At 33.2% G+C, this 24,737-nt stretch overlaps 1 protein-coding gene across 1 annotated transcript; it reads left to right on the top strand.

Moving 5' to 3' along the window:
• Positions 1-1,625: 1,625 nt before the first annotated feature.
• On the top strand, positions 1,626-23,276 carry LOC113391605 (sphingolipid delta(4)-desaturase DES1). Its single transcript, XM_026627631.2, has 7 exons — positions 1,626-1,882; positions 13,915-14,091; positions 16,771-16,910; positions 17,318-17,531; positions 18,579-18,644; positions 19,745-19,890; positions 22,534-23,276. Exons 1-7 carry the CDS (start codon positions 1,801-1,803, stop codon positions 22,672-22,674), a joined length of 966 nt encoding a protein of 321 aa, XP_026483416.1. The 5' UTR covers positions 1,626-1,800; the 3' UTR covers positions 22,675-23,276.
• Positions 23,277-24,737: the final 1,461 nt, after the last annotated feature.

The following is a 24,737-nucleotide window of genomic DNA, read 5'->3' as shown; positions in this document are numbered from 1 at the left end:
TGATGACAGATTTTGCAAAAAAATAAAGTTTATTAGGAAAAACTGATCATTTAAAAATATATTTTAAATTTTGTACAAAAACGCTAGAATACTAATGGCGTCGGTCTATGACGTCACGCTTTCGTAAACATTTGACAGTTCGCATGTTAAATGTTTATTTAGATCCGTAATTTAATTTATTTCATACGAAAATTATGAATTCTAATGTGTATCGATGGTGTGCGGTTCCTCAATGTAACAATAAATCTATAAAAATTCCGAAGAAGTTATTTCTTAATGATCCTTTGAAGAAAATAGTTAGAAATATGTGGCTAAATCTTGCACGACGAGACCCAACAGTTATATCTTCAAGTTCTGTACTTTATTTCTGCGAAGACCATTTCGACGTAAGTATTTCTCTTATTTACTATATAATAATTAAGTAAGAATTTGTATATATTTATAAAATCCTCGATGTAAATAATTATTTGGCGTAAAATTTAATTTAAAAGTTCTGAACGATCAACCGTCACGCTGACAGTGTGTCACATGTCGACTGTGACACTATCTGATAATGCTGTCTACTCTGTGCCCTGTGGCACAACTAAAAGCCATTAAACTAAGAATTGAATTGAATTGAATGCTGTCTACTTTTCGGATTACTGTATCGGTGTATCGTGTTTTAGGAATGGCAATTCTTTCCGAAAAAGATCGATTTTTAGATCGATTCGAATCGTGACCTGACGAATCGATCCACAAAAAAATCGAGGTCTAAAAGATCGATTTCCAAAAAATCGATCTTTTAGACCGACATCAATCGATTGAGTTTTTCATTTTTTTATATGTTTCAGTCAGGCGAGATACAATTGGTATACGTAAGCCGATTTTACTTGATTAAAATAAAATTAGAGTAAAATCGGTAGTTTATTTTAATAAAAAATAATGGGAGCTTTATTTTTTATGTATACAAAACAAACAATTTTTAAGTTATATAGATGAACGGACATGCATAATAGTAAAGTATGAACATTTCCATCAATTAGAAATTCCACATATTACTTATTAGTTATTTCAATACTCATTAGTAATTATTCGTATGTAAACGTAAATTTAAATGACTTACATAGGTACATGGTTAGATTTAATAATCACAACTAACAGAACAAACTGAAAATAATAGCACCAAAGTAAAAAATAAGGAGCGCTTTACTTACGTACTCTTAATTAGTTATTATTTCGCTACAAACACTACATAAAATCTGTATTTATTTCGCTAGTCACAGTATGTTTAATAAGCAAACAGTCAAGCAATCAAACAATAAATGAATTAATGATGACGCCTCACCTCGTCAATGACAATCACAGCCCAGATACAAAAAGTCAAAGATTATAAACGAAGGCGAAGTAGACTAAACACACAGCCATCTCGCGAGATTTTGAGTAATTAACCGGCAGCACTCTTGTAATACGGGTACCTTCAACTTATGGTATGGCTTATACCAAAACAGAAAAAATCGAATGTCGATTTTAAAGGGTGATGTATTGATCCAATGAATCGATCCAGTACTACATATCGATTTAAAAAATCGATTGTTTGTGGCTCGAAAAATCGAACTTTCGATTAACTCAGATCGCCATCCCTATCGTGTTTGTCACAATTGAAAATTTGAACCGGTCGGTCGTGAATATATATTGCTCTTCGTAATTGAAAAAGGCGAATCGCTATATTTTGTTTGGACGCGGTAATTTCATCTAACAAATTGACCGTGCAGTGATTTATTGCAACAAGCTATACATAAAGTGAACAGTTTTGTGCTAAAAATGGGTGCAAAGGTGTCCAGAACTGATTTTGAGTGGGTTCACACTGAAGAACCACATGCCACTCGCCGGAAGATCATCCTAGGTATAGCATTACGTCATTTATAAATATTTTAATAAAGTTGTGAGATCACATTTTGAGGTGGTAAAATAAAAACATCTCACATTCAATGTACCAAGAGATAATTTAGTTTTTAGACTAACTGTTTGTCCTATCTATTGACGATTTCTATCTAAGTAACGGATTATAGGCATACAAAATATTATATTTGCCGGTTTTTTTAATATACATAATATATAGAAAACAGTCACAAAACATAGCTAACAGAGCTATGTTTTGTGACTTTGATGGCATCAATATTGTTTTGAAAAAATAGGGTTTAAAAAACAAAGGTTGCTTTCTTTGCCTGCATTCTTTGCATTATTTTGAATAAAGTACATTACTTTGGTTAGTTTTAATTGAATTATAATGAAGTCAAAAAGTAACTTTATGCCTCAACTTTTTTCTATATTTACGAAAGTTGTGTTTTTGACCTCTGTATGAATAAATTGCACTTATTTTTTTTCATTAGCTATCTGTTAGCTTAAGATATAATTCCATTTATCAAAACCTAATAATATGTTTTATAAATCTAAACAATACCAATTTGTGTTTTTTTACCTTTTAAATATATATTATAATTACATATAGAGTTAATTTATAACAATTTTTTCCTAATTTATGCTTACATGTAAAACTTTTAGTCTTAATTACTGTTTAACTTCTTGGGTTTTGAATGGAATATTCTACTAGCCATTTGGTATATAGAAATCAATAATGATTTGAATTGATTAAAAGTACTTTTATTATAAGTAGGAGAATTTATAAAACATCCCAACCCTGAAATCTTATTTATATATTTTCAAATATTGTTTACAATGATGTCATCATTGTAAACAATTATTTTTCAAAGAAAAAAAAAAGCAAAGATATGCCTTTGCCTAAAGTGATAAACATAAAAAAAAAAACATTTCACTCAATTCATTAAATATGTCATCTTATCAAACACCTGAATGATAATAATATTAAATAACTTATTCAAACATGGAATGTTCTGATTAGAAATTATTACTTATACTAAAATTTTAACAACATGTATTTCCAGTTTTATTGAATGTGTTATCAGGTTTTTTGTAAGCTTACCATTCGGCAAGCTGAAAGATAACTGACAAGGAAACTAAATGAAGTCATAGATAATTTTGTCATACCTTATTTATTAACACGTTATGCACTATTAGTAAATACTATACATAATGCATAGAACTAATCATTGTGTTGTACAATCGTAACATAAACTAATTTAAAAATTTAGAGACTGAGTATATATTGCACCAATAGACAACCATAAAAAAGAACAAACTAATACAATACAATAACTTAACTTAATATAGGAATTCATAATAAATTATTTATTTTATATAAACAAAAAATTGTGTAACAACGGTAATCATAACTCTAAGAGATGTCTTCCAACCAAGAGTGTAAATAAAATGAATACTAAATAATATAAGGTTATTTAACACAGTATATAAATACATAGATAAATATATGTAACACTAGTTGTCGCCTGAAAAAAGTAGCCTATGTCCTTCCATGGAGTTCAGGCTTGCTTTATCCATCAATATTTTCATTGGAGTTCAAGCATGCTTCTTTCCAGAAGCATGCTCTCAAATTAGGTTCAGTGGTTTGGCTGTGAAAGAGCAACAGACAGACCGAAAGACAGAATTACTTTAGCATTTATAACATTAGTATAGTTTATATATATATAAACATGAATATGTAACTCACTTGCTCTGATGAAATGGTATATATGTGTCTGTCATAGTATATTATGACTAAACCATATTATCATTATATAGGAAATATATTTCTTCTTACATTAATCTCTGATTTATCCTCAGACCCTTTTCTCTTTCACACAATCTATCCCTTTCTATTAAAAATATTTGTTTTTCCCTGGCTGTATACAGCGAGCTATAGCCATCATAACTAACTTGTCTTTTAAAATAATATCAATTTCATCTCATAACCTGTCCATACCATGGCTGTATATTTCTGTAGATAATGAATTATAATATATTATTTATCTGACTATAAATCATAATTGTTATGAATTATTTATCGATCATTATTTTTATTTAAATATTGGTTAGAAACATAATGTTCAGTAGAATCTTCATCATAACTTTTTTTTGAATGTTTTATAATAGATTTTCTTGAAGGAAGGATGTAAAGCCTTTGGTCCTAAGATTGCATACACTTGTGGACATGTTTATTGTGCAGTTAGCTATTTTATTATCCTTTAAGATTGACAGCTGTGATCCAAATCACTCGCACCAAAATATCATAATTTTCATAGTGAAGATTTCACTCAGAGAATTTCCATACAATATGTATTGTACTGAAATGTTTCCCATTGGGATACTTTATTAATTCAATAAAATTAATCATCCAACTGTCCCCATCTGGCTTAACTTGAAACACAATTTCAAATTAACTTGGTGGTTCGTGTAAGCCTGTCTTGGTAGGTACCACCCACACATAAGATATTCTACCGGCAAACCGCAATGCTTACTATTGTTGTGTTTGGGTTTGAAGGGTGAATGACGTGTAACTGTAAGTACGAGGGACATAACATCTTAGCTCTCAAGGTTGGTGGTGCAACATATGTCAGCAATGTCAAATCGAATATCAAAAAACAATTAATATCCATAACTCATTTAATCATCACGTAGCTTTCAATTTAACCATTTCTTTACATATATATATATATATAAATATAAATTAAAACATATGTTTGTCTTCTGTCTATATAAACATAAAACATAATCAGCCTGTAAATTTCCCACTGCTGGGCTAAGGCCTCCTCTCCCGTTGAGGAGAAGGTATGGAGCATATTCCACCACTCTGCTCCAATGCGGGTTGGTGGAATACACATGTGGCAGAATTTCTTTGAAATTAGACACATGTAGGTTTCCTCACGATGTTTTCCTTCACCGCCGAGCACGAGATGAATTATAAACACAAATTAAGCACATGAAAACTCAGTAGTGCCTGCCTGGGTTTGAACCCGAAATCATCGGTTAAGATGCACGCGTTCTAACCACTGGGCCATCTCGGCTCCTTCTGTCTATGCGTTACCTAAATAATTAATTCGATTATATTAAAATGTTGGTATTTGGCCGGTTTCTTCTTAATCTAGTTTTGTTCAGATTCTCTTTAAGGCTTGCTATTTGTGCCCTCTTCACGAGTCTCATCTTCATTGATGACGGTGTAAAATACGAAGTTTTTCTTATGACGCCATATTGCAATCAACCAACAATATACCTTTCTTGCGGCAAAATTTATCTTTGTATGTTTATATTCAAAATAAACTTTTAATGTAAAGCCCTTTCTTACCGTAAGGAACCGGGAATCGGGACCGTTAGCTTGTATCGTTAGATTAATAATGATTTACTCAACATAACAAAGCCTGCTACGATATAACACCTAGATAGGTCATTACAGGTAGATACCTGTAATGGTTTCCTCACGATGTTTTTCCCCATTGATTAGGTATGAGAGAATACATAAGACGAGATGCCCCAGTGGTTAGAACGCGTGCATCTTAACCGACGATAGCGGTCTCAAACCCAGGCGGGGTCAAATGAGCCACTGTTTCGTAGAATATCTGATGAGTGGGTGGTACCTACCCAGATGGGCTTGCACAAAGCCACTATGAAAATATAAGATTCGATTTTGTGCATTCACATGTAAACGAGTTTCTTGTTTTTATACTGTAATGTTCACATCTCTCTCACTGATGTAATGTTACAAATAATATCATTACAAGTCACGTGCTGCAATAATAATGGATTTTACTCACCCAGTTATTGTAATGTTTGATTCTGAACTGTTACAATATAGTCAAATGTACTCAGAGGTTACGCTCTGAAATTAAAATTGTAAACCGAATGAAACATAATAAAAAAAAAAAACCAAAAAGGTGTTCTGTTTTACGATATACAGCCAAGATTATTTAATAATCCAGTTGAAAAAAAAAATTGAATTAAGATTAACAACATTATTTATAAGGCAACTCTAGGTATCGGTCGCTAGAAAATAATAATTTGTCTATGTATATCTGTACGCTAAATAGTTTTATGACATAATTTATTATGCCTTTTTTCCTCATGACGCGTATGTTTATGAAGTTTTAAGAGAAAACTTTCCGGAGAGATTACCGCAAAGTCAAGGACGATAATGATTTCAGTAGTCTCTGTATGTTTGTTCATCTGTTCTCGCGTATATCTTAAATTATTTATCGTCATTTGACAAATAAATATATCATTCGAAGCATCTTTATTGTCCGCTGTGTATATGGCGTCCTCTAGAAAATATACAAGTCCTGTATTGAGAAAATAATTGTTCCGTGTTTGGGATATTCAATGAAAAGGCTTAATCGCTATAGTTATAAAGTTTATAAACGGTATAAAAGAATAACTATGAATAACACTACTAGTAAGCGAATGAATCGTCGTTTCTAAACGCAATTTACACGCACACGCACGAATTGAATTTCTTGAAGTTTCTGATTGAAACGAAAACGGCTGTTGAAGTTCTCATAATTTGTTATTTAAAATTCGGCGCGTGTTCGCCTAGCAACACTAGCATTTTTTCAGTCACTAAGTGAGTCATAATGTAATTGATGACTGAGTACGTAGTTGTGTATCGTTGGTCTAGATATAAGGCCTTAGATCGCGAGTCCATGAGGTTCTTTTCTCAGCAGCCGCCACAGAGTATAGCCATTTACTGACTGGTTTATTTAGACTGACGTTCTACAGAAGGCATGTAAAGTAGTTGGTCCATCTCTTCAACTTATCCGAACGTGTCGAATTTGTATCTCATCGTATCGTGAGAGTGAAGGTAGGTCTATCATTTGGTACTAGAATACATCCCGCGCAGATAGCTAGTCTTTTGAACGACGTGGACACAATCGTTAAAAGTACGTATACTTAGTACAATCTCAATTGAATGAAGGGGCTAATTCTACTGATAAATTGTCAGTTATCGCAACGCAAATAATAAAACGCAATCGTTTCCTTTTTAGACGTTTTTCTATACTATTAACACAACAATGTAGTCGCGGTTCGATTGATGTTTATACGGAATAGGATCAGGAACGTAGCCAGTAGTAAATACGTATGTTTATTAATTAAAGCGTCAATTGAGTCAATAGTGTTATGATAAAGGCCGCCTAGAGATGTAAAAATTCGCCGGTTCGATCCTGACCCTTGGGTCGTCCCCGGTTACCCTTCCAATTATGTATTAGGTATTAAGCTAAATATATATATTGGTAATAAATTTAAATGGGGCCCTTTGGGTCGGCTTTTCAGTTACTATTCCAATTAGGTATTAAGCTAAATAGAGATATTGATGATAAAATGGGGAATTGCTACTATCTTTTTTATTATTTTCCAACCACTTTTCACCCATAATTTTCCAAGGTTGGTATATTATATTTCAATGGTAACGGAAGGAGTAATCAAAATAAATAAACCCGTTCATGTTCCATGCGATTTTTAATATACTTATTTAAAAATACTTATTTTTGCGAATACCATGTTATTTAAATGTCAAGGTTAAAGTTATTTATACTTTCAAACGACTTTAGACTAAACAAATTCATTATTGAATGAATTCATAGTAGACTTTTCTTAAACTATGGAAGAGATCAGGTATGATGTATTGAAGATTTACTTCAGCAAGACATTATAAATAGTCTTAATTTATTTTTTATTCTTTGTACAACGGTTATTCAACATATTATGTTGGTCTAAATATGCTGCCCCTTTTATATCTATATATTTCCTATTCCAATCGAAGTAGGAATAAAGATAAACAAACCTTAGATTTACGTATTTCATTCGATTTTCTAATAACTCGGCTATATTATTTGACGACCTCCGTGGTCGAGTAGTGTGTACACCGGTTTTCATGGGTACGCCACTCCGAGGTCCCGGGTTCGATTCCCGGCCGAGTCGATGTAGAAAAAGTTCATTAGTTTTCTATGTTGTCTTGGGTCTGGGTGTTTGTGGTACCGTCGTTACTTCTGATTTCCATAACACAAGTGCTTTAGCTACTTACATTGGGATCAGAGTAATGTATGTGATGTTGTCCAATATTTATTTATTTATTTATATTGTGCACTGCTAAGTCTATGATTAATTATATATCTTTATTTATAATACAACACTATTACACTTAACTACGTATATCCACTTTAATTTCACTTCTAGTTACGTCGACGTTCTTACTTGGTGATAAGGCTTTGCAAGTCCAACATAAAGGTATAAATTCAAATGCAGTCTCTGGATAATAATATAAATTAATAATAAAACTTATCAGGATTGAGAAATATTATTATAGTCTTCTTAATCGTTCAACGATCATCAACAACTTCAAGTCATCATCAGGTTACAGTCGGGGAGTGTCCTCATTACCGTTATCATAGCTTTTGTGATGTGGAAAATCGACTGGAACTCAAGTGTTTAGTTTACAAACAACTTTAAATTTATATCAACTTAGAGATTAGAGTCAGCTTATGTTAGTGATCCGATAGTTTATCGATTAATCGAAGTCAATCTTTGTTTTAAACAAATTCATAATTCGTATATCCAATTTTTTTTTAAATTTAAATTTGTCAGGGTGGCTGGCAAATGAGTCACTGTGGTTTCGAAACTCAAAGTCAAAATCTGAAATCAATATAAACGCGTTATTAAAATTAAGGTCTTAATTTAAAAATAGATTTTACAAATCATGACCGCGTGGAATGGTGACAAGATCCTCTGGACAAATAATGATCCAGCTCTGTCACCAGTGGAGGCAATAAGGGGAGGTGTTATACTTTTAATGAAGATTCTTGCAGCTACTCCAAGGTCCAAGCGTTCAACAGCAAATGAACAAAGATATTATTTGCAGTTAGAGACGAATATTTGGATACGTTACACTGCCTTATTAACTATCAAAAATCTACTGCCGTTTTGGAAATAATCACCTCGGACATGAGAAGAACCGGCGAAACAATTTAACGATTATTGGTTTCTTTGCTATAAAAATATCTAATTTTTATCAAACTGTAAAAAGTAACACGTACAACTAACTGTTCAGAGTGGCTTTGCTTTCGTTTTAGAATTTGGTCCTCAGCCTAGGTCCTTCCTTGGAGTTCAAGCTCGCTTCATACCTAATTTGTTCAAATTCGGCTTAATGGTTAGGCTGGGAGAAGCAACAAACAGATAGACTAACAGTTAGTTTCGCATTTACAATATTAGTATAGATTTTCACACTGAAAATTCACTTATGACGGTCAGTAAACAAATTAAAAAAAAAAAAGAATGTCCGATGAATATTTATCACGACAGATTAAAAATATTTTACAATTGTAATAAAACGTTTACGCAAGAAGTCTCTACCAACGATAAATGAAAATCCGTGATACGTTTTAATAAGAACCTTCTTGTATACTATATAAGTCATATTTTGGTTTGTACCTGCTACTAAGTCTTTTTCTTGTAACTTCTGTTATTTGTGAAATTCTGCGTTACAGTATGGAATAAGAAACTGTATTTAACCATTAGGTATTTAGTTTTTGATAAGAGTTACTTAGATAACGCATACGGGTTGAAAGAAAATACTCATTTGATTCACTGGACGTTTTCCATATGTATGTATATACTTATACAGATTGTATAAATAATGTTGATATATATTTATTTGAGAATAGTAAACTTATCTTAAAAAATAGTAATATGCAAGGAAACCTTCTAAATGTCCTTTAATTCCAAAAAAAACGTCCGGGTTATATGATAATTCTACCCACTGAAATCCCCCACCCCCCCTTTGCGAAGGTCGTTGACCACGGATTGCAGTACCTCCAGTGTGGGTGCTCCGCGCGAATTGGGCTGATCTAGAAGGGCAAATACTGGCATTCTCGGCGGCATCCCGTGAGCATTCGGAGAAGCTCGCCACAGGGGAGACATTGATCTCGACTCTCCTGCACAAGATCATCAGTGAATGTAGAAGCACGAGGCTATCACGGCTGCCGGCTTTTTTAACTCCACTCGGTCATCTCTTTCTAAACTACGAAAGTTTCAGCCGAGCAAAGAGTCTAGATTCCGCTTACTCTTCGGAGGCAAATTATGTCTCGGGGTCGCACGGTCTAGTCCGCTATCCTAGCAGTAGCAGGAGCCGCCCTATGGCATAATCGAGTCACTCGGTCCGACGGCAGTGTTTGCGCTCAAATTGCACCATGAGGAATTGACTGCAATCCACCCCAGACTTCGTCACTAAAGTGAATAAATACACATGTCCAAATTTTAAGTGATACATGCTGCTTCCTTCATTGTTCCTTCATCATCTAGTATCATTCAATTTATAGTTTTAATTCATAATTATTTGTGCAATACGAACTCAGTGATGCTTGCCCAAATTTCAACCTTCGTTTAAAACTCCGTTTTCTATTTATTTCGTCATATCGAGAACCGAGATGGCACAACAATTAGACAGGTGTTCCAATCTTATCGTTGATTGTGCGTTCAAATCCGGGCAAGCACTACTGGTTTCATATGCTTGTTTTGAATTTTTAATTTATCTCACGCTTGACTAAATCATCCGGCAATAATCATGAAAAATTTGGCATGTGTCGGATGAAAATCTGCTACACTTCATTGGAGCAGCTCGTTGGATTAAGTTCCAAATCCCATCCTCAAAAGAATAGGTCTTAGCCCAGCGTTAAATGTCGTTACTTCACAAAAGGTTCTGGCAATTTTGACATTTATCTGTTTAAACAATCACCTATAAACGTTGGTTAGGGACTGATTAGTTTATTAATCCTCTGTCTTCTTCTCTCGAACGTGAAATCAATGAAGGCAGAAAGAGAGCAATAATTGTTTACCTAAACACCAGCCCAGCAACGTTATTAAGACCGTACTACGAATTTAACGATCTATGGTTAACTAAATGACTTAAATTAACGCCAGAACTCGAATCAGTGGCGCAAATGGAAATGATTAGCAAGTTTGAGACGCGTGGGAATACCGACTTAATTGCAAATGTATTATTCTCTTAAAATAGAAGTTTCCTTGATGATAGGGCTGGTTACACTGGCTCACTCACCCTTAAACCAGAACACACCAGTAGCTGTTACCTATCCAGATGGGCTTGCTCAAAGCACTACCACCAAGTAATTTATTGCTATTTAATTTTAATACATCTATATAATATTATAAATCTTAAAGTATATCTGTCTGTTTGTTACGCTTTCACGACTAAACTACTGAACCGAATTTGATGAAATTTAGAATGACGTAAACTTAAACACCCAGATACATAAGATACTTAAAACCTACGACCCGGTCTTAACGCATGGGCTAAGCTACGGGCGAAACATTAACATAGCATATTTATTTATTTAAAACCTACCCAATCAAATCTAAATGATAAAAAATGTTAGTATTCGTTGACTTTCCTGCAGATTAATATTATATTATAAATGTGAAAGTAACGCTGTCTGTCTGTCTGTTTGTCGATCTTTAACTACCAAACTTATGAACCGAATTTGACAAAATTTGGTATGAAGCAAACTTGAACTCCAAGGTAGGGCTCAGGTTACTTTTTTGTCTAATACATGACAACCAACCCTTAAAACGCGACCGAAGCCGCGAGCGACAACTAGTAACTAATATATAAAAGCCAAATAAACAACATTTTATATCTAAATGACGCGATATCATTGATCGAATAATCTGGAATATACAACGATATTCAATATGGTTTAGTGAAAAAATGGCGCTTCGAATGTTGACGGAGCTTTTATGGAATCTTTGGAAGTAACATTAAAGTGAAAAGAAGTAGTTAAATGGAAGAGTATTGTATTATAAATAAAATATTAATCAAGAATTGTTAGTAGTGCACAATATAGCTGGGCTATTATCAAATTGAATGGAATACGTAAGTCTAAGGTTTGTTTATCTATATTCCTTCGTCGATCGGAATAGGTTATATGTAAATTAGTAGAGTAGAGTAACTATTGACTGGTAGGTGGTAGCATTACATTTAATGCAATATCAGGCATTAAGACGATTTAAAAGGGCTTTTCTGAGTACTGCTTGAATAAAGAATATATTAATTTTGATCAGAATTCATGCCCCCCGATCTTGCCTATTCCAATGGAAGTAGGAAAAAAGATAATTTACTATTATACTTAACTACTTATTTCCACTTTAGTTTTACTTGCAAAATTCCGATAACAGTTTCGTCGACGTTCAAAATGTTTTTTTCAATAGTGAATGTCATAGATTAATCATTGGTCGATATTATTGGTCGAGAGCTGACCAATGATATGGCGTCAATTTGCTGTCAAATGTTGCTTAATTGGCTTTTCTCCTCTTATGGATCGATTAGAGTATACGTGACTTTTAATTGATAACATTATAGCAACACTAAATCCTTGAACTAGTTCATACTTTCACCGTTTGATAAAGGTATTAGTGTCTTCCGCACCGATTAACTTATCCTTTTATCAAATAATATATTTTTACGATATGATATCGAAAACGTGAGTGAATATTACGTGACCGATATATGAATATGTGCTCATAAACACACAACTTATCTTTAGTTAAACACAATGACTAACACATAAAAACTATACGATCGAACAAAAAAGAAACGGATGTTGGAATTAAATGTTTTTCCCTGTTCAATCCCCCCTTCCCAATTTAATTGGTGATAGGGCTCTGTGCTAGCTTGTCAGGGTAGGTACTACCCACTTATCAGATATTCTACAACAGCATTACTCAGTATTTTTGTGTTCGCCACTGTCTATGGGAGGTGGTGACCACTTACCATCAGGTGGCCCATTTGCTCGTACGTTAAAATTATTAAATTTTATCTATAACACACAAACCGTTACCCCTATTTTACCCCCCTCACGGAGGAGGAAAGAATAAAAGTAGCCTATGTTTTACTCCGGGACTCAAACTGTCTCAATAACAAATTTTCATCTAAATTGATTCAGCGGCTTAAGCGTGAAGCGGTAACAGACAGAACTACTTTCCCATTTATAATATTAGTATAGTTTCTAGCCGGTTCTTCTCGCTAGAATCTACTCTCCGAACCGGTGGTAGCTTTAAATTTAATTCAACAGTGTAACATGACGATTCAAAAGTCCTTTTTGATTTTGATTGTTGACGTATTCATAAATTACCAAGAATTTGCAATCTGAGGTCATGATGTTTGCCGTCACTGCATACGTATCGGTCTTATAGTTTCACATCAAAATATTGAAGACGAAGGTTCAAAGTCTATTTAACAAATTTAAACAAAAGACATTTAGCTTTCATTAAAATCAATTTATAATGAAATGTATGTATGATGTTCATGTGTTTAAATTATATGTGTACGTGTTTCCTCGTGTGCGTGTTTTCGAAGTAATGAATCGGATTACGTAATGTGATTACGATTTAGTTTTGGTAAATCGTTTTTTATCACATTTACGAATCTTTCACCCATATGAAGCTTATGATGGACTCATTGGCGTTGAGTGCGAAAGAATACCTACTAAAATACCAATAGTAATTACTCCATATGTTCACGGGCCTTGGTAGGAGATTTCCAGAGTGCAGATACGCTTACTAGAGTGTTGCTTATCCCGTTATATTGTCATGTTAACTACATGTCCGTAACAAAATTTTGTTCATCCAACACATTAAATTATATCATTTATCTAAACCTTTGGCTGCATGATATGGAGCTCAAATTCATATCCTGGATAGGGTCAGTGCCAGTAAAGCTTAACAACTTTTATTGGTTTCTTTGTCACGGAACTTCTAGTTCAGGAGGAGTAGGGACAGTTGGTTCGCTCGTTTGCCTTGCCCGAAGTCTGATGTCTGCTGTTTGTCCGGATTGCCGTCCTGTCGGACTACAAGTGAGAGAATAGAAAATGTATCTCTTTTTTCCGTCTAAACTTGTGCACAATACTTCTTGTGCAATCGATTTTAACCCAGCTCTTACTTTATTGTACTATTTTCTTTTTACAGAAAAATACCCGGAAATCAAGAAGCTCTACGGCTACGACCCCATGTTCAAATGGGTGGTCACTGGCATGGTACTGACCCAGTTCGCCATGATGCCGATTGTCCAGCACATGAACTGGCCGATGCTGCTGATCGTCGCGTACTGCTTTGGGGGTGTTATTAACCACTCCCTCATGTTAGGTAAGTTTTTTTTTACATATATATATTTACTAGTATTTCGTCGGGACTTCGTACGAGTAAAAATCATTAAAAGTCATTCTTTTCAACAAAGGTATGTAAAGTTTCTGAGATCTCGTTATGAGTCAATTAGTGGTCAATCAAGTAGCACCACGCCACAGTAATTTTTAAAATGTCAAGAAGAAAATGGCGTAATTATTAATATGCAGCTCTAATGCGGTTTGGTTACATGTAGGGGATTTTCATCAGACACATATACAGGTTTACTCACGATGTTTTCCTTTGTTTTTTGTTATTTATGATGATTCTCTTATGTGGCAAATGGAAAATGGTATGGCACATATACTTATATTATAAAGTTAAAGATTTTAATTTGATTGATAAATCTCTAAATGTAGCAGTTCGATTTATAAAATATTTTCAGTTCCAAAGTCTGTTTATTGAAAAAGGTATAGACTGTAATATCTATCAGATTATAAAACAAAAGGCAGAAGGAACGTAAGAAGCATTAATTTATATATATTGCGCTCCTCATGTTCTCAACGGAATCGGAGTTTCGACGAACTGCTTAGTCATAATATTCCGCAAGAGTTGTTAACAACTCTAGTGTGAATTGTACTTTTTTTGGTTCAGCATGTTTCTGTTTTGTATTTTTTCCCCCTTTCGAAATACTAGAACAAATTCCTTTTTCTTCAGTTCAGTCTCCACTTGCTTGTCTGCATTTCTTGGCTTTCTTCAATTGGACCAACTTATTTCTCGCTTCGTTTCCACTTTTGTAAATTCCTTTCTACAAGAAACGCTGTAGCAACCGTAATAAATTTAATTTCGATTTAAAAATTTGAGAGAATGTTTATTATAGTGTATACTATCCGATTTTTCACACTGAGACGATCTCTTCAAAGATCTAAGCGTACAGAGGGCGGGAAGCGACTTAATTTTATATAGATACAGATAAGCGAGAAAATGTGCCGACATACCAATAACGAAACGAGATTTCGTAGAATATATTTTCGGGACAGTATAATGCTAGTACAGCAGTCAGTATCACATCAGTGAAGGAGAGCGGCTAAAATACCTGTGTGTAAGCCCGTCTGGTTAGGTACCACTCATCATATATTCTAACGCCTAGCAGCGATTTATTGTTGTGTGAACCAATGTATATACAAGTACAAGGATCGTAACATTTTAGTTCCCAAGGTTGGTGGCACGTTGGCTATGTAAAATTTCATACACCACTAAAATCTATGCCCAGTGGTGACCATATATCATCAGGTGGCCAATTTACCAGTCCGCCCGCTGTTACCAAAAAATACAATATTATTCTTATTGTGCATGAGCCGAGATGGCCCAGTGGTTAGAACGCGTGCATCTTAACCGATGATTTCGGGTTCAAACCCAGGCAGGCACCACTGAATTTTTATGTGCTTAATTTGTGTTTATAATTCATCTCGTGCTCGGCGGTGAAGGAAAACATCGTGAGGAAACCTGCATGTGTCTAATTTCAACGAAATTCTGCCACATGTGTATTCCGCCAACCCGCATTGGAGCAGCGTGGTGGAATATGCTCCAAACCTTCTCCTCAAAGGGAGAGGAGGCCTTTAGCCCAGCAGTGGGAAATTTACAGGCTGCTAATACTAATGTACATACGTTTATTTAATAAAATCAAGAAAGAAGAATTAATGAAATGTTACCTAGCATTAGTAATAGTTGTGATAAAGCTCTTGATCCTTTTAAAAGTGGGCAAAGTGTCCTCTGCATTATGGAAAATTTTCAATCTTATCATCTTCTTTAACTAAACTCAAAGCTGAAGGGGATATCGATTATTTACACATTACAAATCGTATATCTGATAATAATAGTTCTCAAGTGGATACAAGTGTATTATTTGAAGTGCACCATATCAGATAAAGCGAAACGTGCGTTTATGATTCTATCACTTCACCGAGTGATTATTGATGATCAATGGATTTCACAGAATAATTGTATTTATATTATAGGATCTGATGTTTGTTGATTCATGTGAAATAAATAAACAAACGCTACATAAATGAGTTAGTTGTAGTAAGTTCTGGTGGAAATCTTAGAGCGGTTCCACACCGCGAGCATTCGCTTGTATTGTGACAGCTTAGATTCTAGCATCTACATAACTGCGTAAGACTCAAATTACACGTTTACCCAAAATAAATTGTGGAGTGTGTAGGATTGTCCACTAAAAAAACGGCGGGACTACATCCGTCTCTCTGACGGGTGGCATGGGATCGCTTATGCATATTACTATGCCGTTGTTGGCAATCCACTCCTAGCGGTGTCTCTGGGTACAAAGAACCCCCCCTAATCCCGTTGACGCTTATGGCGGGGGAAGACTATAATATGTCAGTGACAAAAAAGCAATGATACGTCGTACGTAACATTTTGAAGAGAAAATTTTGTGAGGAATTTGAAGCAAAATGAATATTCATTGTTTATATTTGTTAAACATTCATGAAACCTACGATCGACTTCACGTTCTAGTACGTTCTAGAACGTGAAGTCTCATTTTGTTTTGTGTTTAAATGAAAATTATTCTCATTTATTTGTGAATAACTAGATATATATATGACAATTATTAAATCACAATATTATAATAATGTTAACAATTGTATTATGATGCGTAAATTCTTAATTTTATTTATTTTCTTTCAGCTATTCACGAAATAGCCCACAATCTAGCCTTCGGTCACAATCGTCCACTCCACAACCGGCTATTTGGGTTCTTCGCTAATTTGCCAATCGGTATACCAATTTCAATTAGCTTCAGGAAGTATCACTTGGAACATCATAAGGTGAGTTTGATAATAATTGTATTATTTGCAAACTTTATTTATAGTTTCCTAAGAGATGTATTGAAAATACGCTTCACGTCTTACCTCGTTTACATAAGAATTAAAAAGTCATTATTGGTACACGTATAATTAAGTATACTGTCTAATAAAAATTAGACGGTTTTGCCTCTTAAAGTCACATTGCAATGTAAGAAACAATAAAGGGGCTAAAATTGAACCTTGCAGTACCCCTTGTACAATATGCGATGAGTGTGTTAAAGACGCGCTTGCACTAACTAACCAGATGGTTAGCGCAAATAATAGCCATTAGATGCTCACGTTCGCACCTAGTTTTTACTGCCTTATAACTGTAGATTAAAAACATATATATGAAAATGCCATTGAAATATTTTGTATCCTTTTTCAAGTACCAAGGCGATGAAGTTATAGATGTCGATCTACCAACATTGGTGGAAGCGAAGTTATTTTGTACAACGGGTGGGAAACTTTTGTGGATAATACTGCAGCCATTTTTCTACTCCATTCGTCCGTTGGTGGTGAGACCCAAACCGCCACATCCACTGGAGCTCGTCAATCTCATTATACAGTTGTTCTTTGATGCGATCGTTGTCACAATTTTTGGTGAGTTTTTTTTTGCTATTTTTGCCTGTTAATGATGATTTTGTCCTTCTGGCTGATTCGGTCAGAGCGGAACCTTGAGTCAATCCATAAGGGAGACCAGCTGGCCAATATTTTAGTGAACAAATGTATGGTCAATCACTGGTTCCTCAGCCGCATTGTCCGGTGGGAGGGCAAATCCGACGTGACATTTGATTGTCTCCACGTGGGGTGAGATTCAAGAACTTCGGCACCTATCTAGACCAATGAGCCTGTTAATATTTAGATATATATGTCACTGTGAAATTGTAAATACTGTTAGATTATAATCTATCTCGCGAGATTGTTAAATATCGAAATACTGTAAACCGTACCAGTCTACTTACAATTTAGCGAATTATTTCGCTGTAGATTATAACCTATCGAAGTAAATTTCAGTGAAATTATATAAACTTTAACCTAACCTAACCAAAATATTATCAACTGTCGAAATTGTATATGGTTCATTGTAAGTTGAATAACCGTTCACAATCTTTCGACAGTTTAAAATTGCGCGAGATAGATTATAATCTAACGTTATTTAGAATTTTACGGTGATATAAACACACACGAATCAAAATCGGTCAGAACGGGTCCAACCCGTTCCGATCCGGTAGTTAAAGATTTGAGGTAAATATGATTTTACACCAGCACTAAGAAATAAATAAAATTTATTGTTATATTAATTTATAATTTATTCCTTAATATGTATGCGACACGGTAAAATTATTCATGAATGCACTTACAGACATAACACAAAAATAAAATAAATAAATAAATATTGGACAACATCACATACATTACTCTGATCCCAATGTAAGTAGCTAAAGCACTTGTTTTATGGCAAATCAGAAGTAACGACGGTACCACAAACACCCAGACCCAAGCCAACATAGAAAATTATTGAACTTTTTCTACATCGACTCGATCGGGAATCGAACCCGGGACCTCGGAGTGGCGTACCCATGAAAACCGGTGTACACACTACTCGACCACGGAGGTCGTCAAATATATGTATATTTATTTTTCCAGGTTGGAAAGTACTTGGATACCTGATAATTGGCTCATTGATTTCAATGGGAGTCCATCCTGTTGCAGGTAAATCATAAAAGTAGTTTACTCGTAATTTATTGGTCTGATATAATATTATAATACCATTAATACCTAACTTATTTTTATACATTATAAATCAAAATCAAAAACAAAATATACTTTATTCAAGTAGGCTTTTACAAGCACTTTTGAATCGTCATTTAGCAAACTATTTAAAGTAAAGCTACCACCGGTTCGGAATGTAGATTCTACCGAGAAGAACCGGCAAGAAACTCAGTAGTTTTTCTTTTTCAACATTTAATCTCTTATAATTTATAATAATAGACTATAAATATAGAACAGCATAAAGTAACCTGTCTCGGTTTCCCTTAATCTAGATTTATCGAGACTTTTTTTTTTGTGTTTGCTAAATTCAAAATCTACTAAACAAACGTACATTCAACTCGTATCAGAAGATACAACGCGTTTCAGATAAATTATTATTAATTATTGGCAGATAACGTTTGTCGATGGTTTAGCCTGTAGTCAAATAACCCAGGATAACATAACATTTATAAATATTACATTTTGCAATTTATTAAGACCTCTGAGCAATTTGTACTCGGATTAAGTACTCATACTATAATTAAATAATCGTTATATACGACACTAATAGCGTGGGGCTAAAAATACTTGCTTACACCATTTTTTTTTTTTTATTAAACATCAATACTATTACAAGGTCGAATAATTATATCATATTACTGACATTGAAAATTAATACATTTAAAATAATGTTAGTCGAATTACTATTTCAAATAATTAAATATCATTTGATCGTTAAACACAAAAACATTGTGACGTCACGCGTGTTTCGGTACAGTCGGTATAATTACTAAATTATTAGTTGTATAAAAGGGTTAACTGGCTTGACGAAATAAAAAACAGGCGAATTTGGAGAACTTAAAAATCGTGTTAACTGAACGCCGGTATGATCGCTAATCACCGTCGGAACGGTGTACATAAAAGTATAACTTAAAATTAACTTATAAGTGAGCGCTTCGTGTTGCTCTTTAAACTTATCAGGCGCTCGAACATTAGTACAAGTTTATTTTTGATTCGATCTTAAATTCCTTGTAATGTATATTTTAACCATCATCCAACAGGTCACTTCATATCAGAACACTACATGTTCCGTAAGGGTTTTGAAACGTATTCATATTACGGACCCCTAAATTGGATAACCTTCAACGTTGGATATCACAATGAGCACCATGACTTCCCAGCGGTCCCTGGTAGTAGGCTACCTGAGGTATGTATCGTTTAAAATTTAAAAATCAACAGTGCAACTGTTTACATGACCCCTAGCGTTGTCAAAGTCATGGGTTCAATAGTCCCAGTAGTTTCAGAGTTAATCGATTCGTATGAAGTTCATTCCACGAAACGAGCTCCCAAAGGTAATTCTACGGTCGCTCATTGGTTAATCCGCGTGACCTTCACTTGTCAAATCATTTCTTAGGATTGTGTTACATGATTCGTCAGCTGATCTTTAGCCGCGCGCTTCGACCAATTAGGTTCGTTTATTTTGTTCCCTAGGAGTTCGCCTGGAGAATAATAATATCGACAAAATTTAAATTCTAGTTCTATACGAAAACGCTAACAGCTTGTCATATTGATCAACTTACAATTCTCGCGTGCCTTCTGTTATCTCAGATCACTCAATCTTATCACTATTAAAATGTATTTATTACAGATGGTTATTTATCAACGGCCTTGTATATCTATTGATATAAATACGCGCTGTTAAACACCTGGTCTTTGTAGAATGGTTTAATTTTATGATTGCATATTATGTATGGTATTTAAATCTAGATAAACTATCTAGATAATCTGTTCTCGCAGCTACCTTATAACTTTTCAAGACTATTGACGGATATGAATATAATATAATATGGTGGAATGTGCTCCAAACCTTCTCCTCAAAGGGAGAGGAGGCCTTAGCCCAGCAGTGGGAAATTTACAGGCTGCTAATGTAATGTATGTAATGTAAATAGATATGAAGTAAAATAATTAACATTGAAATTTGTAACTGTAATGATTTTTTATTTTTATTATTATTGTATATGGCAATGATGTATGTACTATACGCCGCACGCACACATAAGGGACAGGCAGGGACGGCGAGGAAGGACCATGACGGCATAAAAAAATATTATGATTTTATCTGTTAGGAAGTTTGTGGTGTTACAAACTGAGCTCGGAATGTATTTTGATAGAGGTGTAACTGGCAAATAGAAATACGTTTCGTTACAATGTGTCTTAGTGTGCGTGAGACGGCTACCATAGGGGTAAACATTTAAAAAAATTAAATTATATTACATGATTAACCTTGTTCTTAAGTTTGACGTGGAGAGACAATCCTTCGAGAATGAAAAGACTCATACCATTTGCGGCTGTCACCCGGCACTGGTTAATATTGCATTTTCTTTGTGTTTCCAATGTGTACACGGAGCTTTATCAGTATAACTGTCATTGCCAATGTCATACGAATCTTATCTGTCAAATAATATTATTAAAATCGTAAAATAGTCTCAGGTCTCAACTGATTTGCAAATATGCTTAGCATTACCTAAATTGAACTGTTGTTTTTTTTTCTTTAAGTGACGGGTTATTCTTGAAATAAAAAATAGTCGTAGAACGTAGAGTAGGTACGTAGAGAACGTAGAGAACGTGTGATATTTCATTTATTGCGGTTTTTCGTGTTGCATGTTCGTTTCGTTTAGTTTAAAATCACAACGATTATGAAAAGATTTTACTTAATTAAATCGTTAATTTTTTAATGTTGCCAACTTATAAATCTATGAAAAAATGTATCTTGTCTAAAAGTTAGTATGATTATTTGTTACCTTTTGTGTTTTAACAACTTAACCGATCAGGGTTACATTCAAGGAGATAGGTATCTACCACCTACCTTCCTTATGCGTGCCGCGAGCATATATTGCACTATTAGTAAAACATCGAAAGAACTCAAAATTTTGACGAATAATATTTATTCTTCTTTTAAAATTTTATCTTTATTTTAAAATAATGGCTCAATTCTAAATCGTTAAATTAAATAATAATAATAAACGAAAATACTTTTATATTCTTTACGAGAACTAAAAGGTTATATAGGTATTTGAGACAATACGTGTGATTTCAATTTTGTTTTACGATTTTTAGTTTCAATAGGCTATTTGACTGGATTTTAAAATCAATTTTATATTATTTAGTAGAGGTTAAGGAACCCAGTAAAAGTTGTTTTTTTTTTTTATTTTAGTACATATTTTCTGAAAAATATCAAATAAAAAATTCCATATTTAAATAGCGCGCGAAAACGCTACTTTGACAATATGGCGCTGCAATGGGCTCGGTGACGCCACTTGCCTGTATTGTAATCTGTGGCACATATAATCTACATATAGTAGACAAACGAGGTTAATAAGCAAGTGACGTCATCATAAGCCCGTCCAATCAGGAGCGTTTTGTGTCACGTGACAAATGTTTAAAAAATGCATTTATGGATTTTTTAATAAATTAATTGTTTTTTCAACTTTCGTTGATAAAGAACCATTTTTAAACTCATATTATACTCTGATTACAATAATTTACACTTTATTTTTCGCATTGTCAAATAGCCAATTCTACACCAATTTCAAAAATATGGTATTTACACAAAAAAATATATAATATCAATAACCAAAAGTTAGTGATTTTGATTTCGGTCAGTATTTAACTAAGAGTACGATATATAGTTATCAGTAAATTTTATGTAATAACCCAAGTACTAACCCCGTTACTGGGACAAATACCTATCTAGACCAGACCTGTCTCCAGTTACTCAAATCAGTCAAGAGAACGTGAACAGTTCTGTATGTGATATTTATTGTAACTAAAATATTTTTATTCTTTAAAGGTAAAAAGAATTGCTTCCGAGTTTTACGATGACCTACCGCAACATCACAGCTGGTCCTCAGTCATATACGATTTTGTAATGGATCCAGACATCGGTCCATACGCTAGAATCAAACGCAAGCACTATGGCCTTAAAAGTTAAATTTAATGCACGAAATGTCACTCAGAATGGCAGCGGAATTGTTATTTATTTATCATTTCAAGCAAGTTTATTATAATTATAAGATTTGTTAGTTACAGATTTAGTTTTAATATAAATGAACATCAGCTTTTAGTCTTATATAGTCATCATAAACAAAAATAAAAAAAATTAAAAATTAAAAAAAAATGTGGCTGTATTCAAAATGATTTTGAGTCTATTCTATTTTTTTTTCTATTTCATTTGTTTGTAAATAAATTTAAATAGCTAGTTTTAATAACTAGCAAGTTATTTTGTTTAAAATTGTACATAATTATATTGAATATCTATCATAAAATGTCTCATCAATATATTTCTATAACATTTTTTTGTTAAATAAATATACAATGACATTTTATCTTTGAATAATTAACAGTCTGTGACGTGTTCAGAGACATAAGTATTAGAATATATATATATAATTATAGGGAGGTATTCCTTTTATCTATAATTTATATAATTAACCTTGTTGTAACTTTAAGCATAACAGTAAATTTCACTGGCATTATATACATTGATAGACAAAAATGTAAACATTAAACCATAGACAAAGTAAAATATTTTTTTTAATAAATAAATTACACATGAAACAAGCAAAGAGATCTTTGATCTATGGCTTAAACAAATTGTCTGTGGAAAAAGTGACATATATTTCTTAAAATTCCTTATACTGACCACTTACCCATCAGTTTGCTGATTGGCCAGTCTACCTTTCTGGTATAAATAAATATATATAAGATAAAATGTCATTGTTAATTAAAGTAAAATTATCGAATAAAGATATTTAGTTTTATTTTATTTTATTATAGATTATGCATTTAATGCAGGAGTGATACTTGAGATATTATTAAAAACTGAATAAATATTATTAAATATAATACTGACCATGCGCATATTTGTACATGCATACATGTACATGTACCAGCACTCGGGTTATGTTAACTTTTAGTTAATGCCTTTAGTTAATAATATAATATTAACAGTATCATGTTAAAGGAAAATGTAGGAAAGAAAACTATATTTTATACTTGTATATTTTTATAAAAAAATATTAGTCTTAACATGTTTATGCTTTTTAAATTTCGCTTCTGCATTTATAATAAATAGCTATTTCAGACATGCGTTATAATGCTTGTAAGTTTTTTTTTGTAAACAATTGTCAAGTGTGCTCTCGAGCTACCTAGTGTGCGTTGATGTCAGAAATCCGAAGTGTAATTATGAACTGTACAGGGATTTAACGCAATCAGATTAAGGGCTAATGAACGCATATGTCACAAATAGAAAATAATATGTTTATATATGATTAAATCGTTTAACTATGTCATGTATGTTCGGGTAGGTTATTTTTATCAAACGGTATCTAATAAAGTGTCTAATTATAGGTGATATAATTTTTACATCTAAATGTTTTGTACTGTCGAGGTGACGTATCTGATGCAGAAGATACGATAATTTGACAGTTTGGCATTGAATTTTGGCATATACTCCTTTTCACGAAAGAAGTCTCCCAGACGCAGCGCTGTATTCACGCGACATAATGTTGCCAGGGTTGATTACGGGAAAATATTATATTATGAATATTAAGATACGACATCAATAATGTTTTATTATTTGAATGTAAGTTTTAAATTTGTTTTTTAGTATTTTATTAATTAAATTTTATATTTATTGTTTAATTGTATAAGTTGCATTTTTATTAATTATTTAATTGGATTTGTTTTATTGACTAGATTTTAAATGTAATTTATTATTATATTAATGAAAATTATTGAATAGATGGAATTATTAGTGTCGTTATTAATATTGATTATGTAATTTGATTATTTATTTTGAATTTTCCGTGATATTAAGCGGGATTATGTATATCACAAAATAAGGGAAAAAAACAAAAAGAAATCACAGTTTTATTGAATAATTATGATCAGTTACATCGGTCATACTAACATCACTATCGGAAGAGTGAATGGAAACAGAGTCCGAATCTGTTTCACTATCACTAGCCGTGGATATGATGAGTCGGTCCATTT

Source organism: Vanessa tameamea, chromosome 30, assembly GCF_037043105.1.
Source record: "Vanessa tameamea isolate UH-Manoa-2023 chromosome 30, ilVanTame1 primary haplotype, whole genome shotgun sequence".
Taxonomy (NCBI): Eukaryota; Metazoa; Arthropoda; class Insecta; order Lepidoptera; family Nymphalidae; genus Vanessa; species Vanessa tameamea.
This window is presented reverse-complemented; position numbering and strand designations above follow the sequence as displayed.

What these genes read in the sequence shown, in the direction of transcription:
- LOC113391605 (XM_026627631.2), top strand. Translation starts at nt 1,801, where the DNA reads ATGGGTGCAAAGGTGTCCAGAACTGATTTTGAGTGGGTTCACACTGAA. An exon ending in TCGCCGGAAGATCATCCTAG is followed by an intron (nt 1,883 to 13,914) that starts GTATAGCATTAC and finishes TTCTTTTTACAG; the next exon opens with AAAAATACCCGGAAATCAAG. An exon ending in TAACCACTCCCTCATGTTAG is followed by an intron (nt 14,092 to 16,770) that starts GTAAGTTTTTTT and finishes ATTTTCTTTCAG; the next exon opens with CTATTCACGAAATAGCCCAC.